Source organism: Cynoglossus semilaevis, chromosome 11 (assembly GCF_000523025.1).
Source record: "Cynoglossus semilaevis isolate Cse_v1.0 chromosome 11, Cse_v1.0, whole genome shotgun sequence".
Lineage (NCBI taxonomy): Eukaryota > Metazoa > Chordata > Actinopteri > Pleuronectiformes > Cynoglossidae > Cynoglossus > Cynoglossus semilaevis.
The window spans coordinates 1,450,606-1,455,211 of record NC_024317.1 but is presented as its reverse complement, the minus strand read 5'-3'; the positions used below and the strand labels follow the sequence as shown (position 1 = coordinate 1,455,211).

Below are 4,606 nucleotides of genomic sequence, written 5' to 3'. Positions count from 1 at the left end.
TCCACGAGCCCCATCAGGATTTCTTTCACACAGCCACCAATGAACAGCATGTGTGTGTGTGTGTGTATCTGTGAGTGCGACACTCACACACACCTTCAGAGATAATTACCTTTGCTGCGACAGACGAGCTGGGCTTCTCCAGGAGATCCCAAAGTTTTTTCCTCTTCTCGGCGCAGCACGTGTTGTCAAACTCCTCCCCCTCCCGGTCTTTGAGGTTGTCCGCCTCCCTCTTCAGCTCCTCGTTCATCTGCTCCTTCTTCTGGTGGTACCTGGCCTGACAGCAGGACTCCAGGTAGATCTCGTCGATGCCCCAGTAGTCCAGCTCTTGACTGAACGACAGGGCGCACATCTCCTCCATCATGTGCAGCTTCCCCGTGCGGTAGAAGTTGAGGATGGAGGTGAACGCCCCCGGATGTCGGTCGAAGAAGAACTCGTTCTCCTCCAGGTTGTAGTCGTCGCACACTTCCATCAGGGTTTCGTGGTTATTGCAGTCCCTCAACTTCCCCAGGCGCGTCCTCGGTAGCCGGTCCAGCGTCCTCCACAGGACTTCGTGCGGGAGGCCCCCGACGTTCAGCCTGACTCTGCGGAAACACGTCCTGCTGCGGACGATGTCCACCGGCTCGGGCGGCAGCGAGGCCGTGGAACGGGAGCCGGTTTTATTGAACTCTGCCAAGGATTTCTCCATGTTGACTTTTTGAAAGGAGCAGGCAAACATCCAGAACTATGGACCGCAGCAGGTCCTGGTTTCTCCTATTACTGTGTGGAAAGACAGAAGGGTTTTATTATTGACTCTGACACTCGTGACGTCTGTACAAAAAACATTTTCTTCTTTGAGAGAATAGGTTTAAACATCGTCAGAGATCTAAAAAATAGCTCGGAAAATCTGAAATCAAATCAAAATATTATGGAACTTTAAAAGTTACTCGTCTGAATTGATGTATTTGTTCATCTTTGAAACACAGCGTGAGAGGAAAAATCACCAGTTGTTTCCTGTGTTGTCGCAGCAATATATATCGTATCGTTGCCCTTGTATTGTTGGTATTGTGATATGTATCGTGATACGTATCGTGATACGTATCGTATCGCCAGATTCTTGCCAATACACACCAGTATTCATCATGTACTGTAGATGCATACAATACTCTGGAGCAGTGGCTCCCAAACTTTTTTCTGCAGCGCCCCCTATTTTTAGATAGGACTAATGTTTACCCCCCCCCCAATGAAATCATTTTAATTCCTACAAAATCGATGTTCCTTTCCTGTAGGATGAATAAAAAAACATTAACTGCTCCTGTTTAAGTGAACACTTAAAGAACTAATGACTGAGATCATAGATCTGAAGTCGAAGATAAACAAACATCACTGCACTACAGCCATCATCACAGCTCAGTCATGACTTCAATACTTCACTGATTGGGTGCCTTTGAAGTACAGTACAGTACAGTACAGTACAGTACCTTTTAATGTAGTTAACTAGTTGGTGATCTTTTTGTTTTTTCCTCCTCCTCTGTTGATGGTACAGTGGTCTCTGACCCACAGGGGGGTGTGGACCGTAGGACGAACTAATTCAGCGCTGTCCACTCTCCTGGTGCTGAAACACCAGGAAACCGGGATCACTCCCTGAAAACATGGCGAGGTGAACACCCACAGCCACGTCTTCGCCTGACAACAGTCCGCTGATGTTTATGATCCGTTCGTCAACAAAACACGAGTTGCACGTTCTCTGTTCGTCCGTGGAGACGGTCGAGGCCTGAAGACATGAAATCACTGATCACCGAGGCTGGAACTTTCCTCTACGTCTATTTTAATGTCGTACAACCGCCCACACCGCACGGTGAACACAACTAATGTGGCCGAGGATGGAGCCAGTGATGTCGGCTGCGCCTCCTCAGCCAAAGCCTTTATGGAATCATGGAGCATTAAACGCATCACGGGAGACAAAACGGCACTTCCTCCTCCTGAACACTGCGCCAAACTGAACTTTGCAACAGGCACCCCGGAGCTCAGGTTGACGTCTGACGGTTCGAATCTGCAGCGTAGTGATGGCAAAATGTCATGCCGTTCAGAGGCTCCATGTTGGTGCAGGTTCGGGTCCGTTCATGTCACACCATTCACAGGTTCAACTCACAATCAAAGTGCAAAAAGGGGAGAAAGAAAAAAATGATATTAAAATGTAAATACCGTAGTAAATTGTTGTCATCGTGCACCGACTCAGACCGGTGCGTTCTGCTCTGTGGAGGATCAATCAGTCCGCTGGCACAAACCGAGATGTTGTTTTTTTTTTTTTTTTTCTTCTTGAGGAGGCGCCGTTATTGGTTTACTATTGCCAGGGTCTGAGCCAATCCATGGCCCCCTCCTCTGCCTCCGACATGGCAGAGAAATCTTCAGTCTAACTCCCCGCTCCGCCGCTCCTCATCCCGCGCCACCGTCGGAGCCTAAGGATCAACAAGTTCGACCATGGTCCACCTGGAGAAGATCGGTACCTGTGTTCCCTGTGGTCAGCGTCTGTGAGGAGCAGCAGGAGGATCCATCCTCAGCTCAGCTCAGCGCACTCTTCCACCACATCTGATTAACTCCTTCCGCACCGCGCCTCCCTGCATCAACAGACTGATGTCACGTCACCGCGGATGTTGTGTTGAAGCCGCGCCGCAGTTCTGAGCCCACGGTTCTGTGAACCTGATAGGACAGAGAGACAGAGAACATCCTGGAAACACTCGTCCAGCAGAACCTCCAGCCAGGATCCGACTCTGTGGCCAAGGAAAAAAAAAAACCAAAAAAACCAAAAAAAAAAAAAACATCTAGAACTTCGAGATAATTCATGCAGGAATTTTCAAAACAATAAACCACAGAGTCATATAAACACAACCCCGTCAGTTATTCTGAATCTCATCAGTGACACAGTTTCTCTGTTTTGTTTTTATCTTTCTTCTAAGTTGGTCACTTCTGCCTGTAAGCCAGGGGTCGCCAAACCTCTGGTTCGGGGACCGGTGCTGGTCCGTAGGTCATTTGGTACCGGTCTGCAGTAGTAGGTGTTTTTTTTTAAAGTAATACATCTAGTCATTTCTCCATATACCAGTAAAGAACATAAAAAAATACAAATGTTTTTACTTTTACATTTTGTTCCAAGTTCCATGTAATATGGAACTTGTTCCACGTTATCTGGAACTTCCTTAACGTGGAAATTGTTGTCAGTCAAAATATTCAAATATACCGACAACAGACAGACATCGTCCTGTCAGAGGGAGGTCAGTTCTGATCACGTCATCACTAGAAAGAAGAAGAAGAAAAAAAGACCAAATTATGAAACAGGAGTCAAAAAATAACAAGATCGACACGACCTTAAGGAATTGAACGTAAATGACACAGTTTCACGTGTGGTAACGTGGACAAACACAGACCCAACTGTCTTCATGTGTGTGTGTGTGTGTTTGTGTGTGTGTGTACTGTCGTATATTTAACCGTTTCATTTCTTTTTTCTACAGCTGACATCAACTTATCAAATCCAGCAGACGTGTGAACTTCTCGGTCGAAAAAATCAAACTCGACGCTTCGCCACCTCAGGTAGGAATCCTAGCACTGACCCAAGTACATACTGGAAACGCAGTAACACATATAAAAGTACTCAGTGGTATGTGAAAGTCCTACGTCCATAATAACTGAAGTTCAAGTAACAGAAATAATTTTTAAAATGGTCAGTAATTTGATGAATTCAGCCCTGAAAAAACAACTGTTGTCCTGGGTACAAAAAAATTCTCATAGTAAAAACAAAGGACAGTTTTTTTTTATTATTATTAAAAACATTAATTACAAAACACAAATATACATAAACAGACAAATACACTCAGTACAAACATCAGATTTAGGAGTTTTACATTCAATCAAATCATCGTGTCAAATTTCACGCGGCCTCCTCTTTAGACGATATCGGACCTGCAGGTCTCCGTCCGGCTGGAGTATTCCGAAGCCGTAGCGATTGGGATTAACCGGAGGGACGCTAGCCAACGGGTCGCACAGCTCCAGGTCCAGATGAGTCAGGAACAGGAAGACGAATCTGTGAACCCCAAGGAGAAACGACGTTAAAAACATGGCTGCTGGAGGCAATCCCAGCAGTCACCAGGTGAGGGCGCGGTGCACCCTTGACGGGTCAGCAATCCGTCACAAACAACCATCATACTCACACCTTTAATTACCCAGAGTTCCTGGATCACACAGAGACAGGCAAGAGCAAGAACCACTGTACCACCGTGTGACCACTAAATATTTGTCTTCTAGTACCTGTAGTATTTGTATGAATATTTTAGATATTTAGTCTTTGAAACAGGAAATGAAAACAAACAGTGAAATAAAAATAATAAAAATAACCACTGGGAAAAATACAAAAAAAAACATATATACATATAAAAATATATATATAAATATACATATAAATATATATATAAATATATATATTCTGTTTATATATGTATGTATAAATTGATATATCTGTACATATATGATTATATGTAGCTATATATAGTTATACATGCATACAAATATATTTACATACATATATTTAAATATATGTATGTAAATATATATAGTGTGTGTGTCTGTTATGCTTTTATAT

The 4,606-nt window shown here is 44.2% G+C and overlaps 2 protein-coding genes and 1 long non-coding RNA gene across 4 annotated transcripts in view; 1 reads left to right on the top strand and 2 right to left on the bottom strand.

Moving 5' to 3' along the window:
- kcnb1 (potassium voltage-gated channel, Shab-related subfamily, member 1) overlaps positions 1 to 2,995 on the bottom strand; it is a 20,886-nt gene extending 17,891 nt beyond the window's left edge. For both annotated transcript variants that reach the window (XR_003051060.1, XM_025059926.1), the window contains exons 1-2: positions 2,182 to 2,995; positions 110 to 756 (exon numbers count right to left, since the gene is read on the bottom strand). Coding sequence is in view for 1 of the 2 variants with exons in the window: in XM_025059926.1 (XP_024915694.1) it covers positions 110 to 715 (606 nt within the window). In the remaining variant the exon portion in view is untranslated. The remainder of the gene's footprint in view (positions 1 to 109; positions 757 to 2,181) is intronic.
- Positions 2,996 to 3,770: 775 nt separating this feature from the next.
- The window catches only part of ptgis (prostaglandin I2 (prostacyclin) synthase), a 6,472-nt gene continuing 5,636 nt past the window's right edge, over positions 3,771 to 4,606 (bottom strand). Inside the window, exons 9-10 of the mRNA XM_008319710.3 lie at positions 4,599 to 4,606; positions 3,771 to 4,053 (exon numbers count right to left, since the gene is read on the bottom strand). The exon at positions 4,599 to 4,606 is cut by the window's right edge and continues 133 nt beyond it. Of these exons, the coding sequence (XP_008317932.1) occupies positions 3,892 to 4,053; positions 4,599 to 4,606 (170 nt within the window). The 3' untranslated portion in view covers positions 3,771 to 3,891. The remainder of the gene's footprint in view (positions 4,054 to 4,598) is intronic.
- The window catches only part of LOC112487788 (uncharacterized), a 3,420-nt gene continuing 2,802 nt past the window's right edge, over positions 3,989 to 4,606 (top strand). Inside the window, exon 1 of the long non-coding RNA XR_003051210.1 lies at positions 3,989 to 4,117. This is a non-coding gene — a long non-coding RNA (uncharacterized LOC112487788). The remainder of the gene's footprint in view (positions 4,118 to 4,606) is intronic.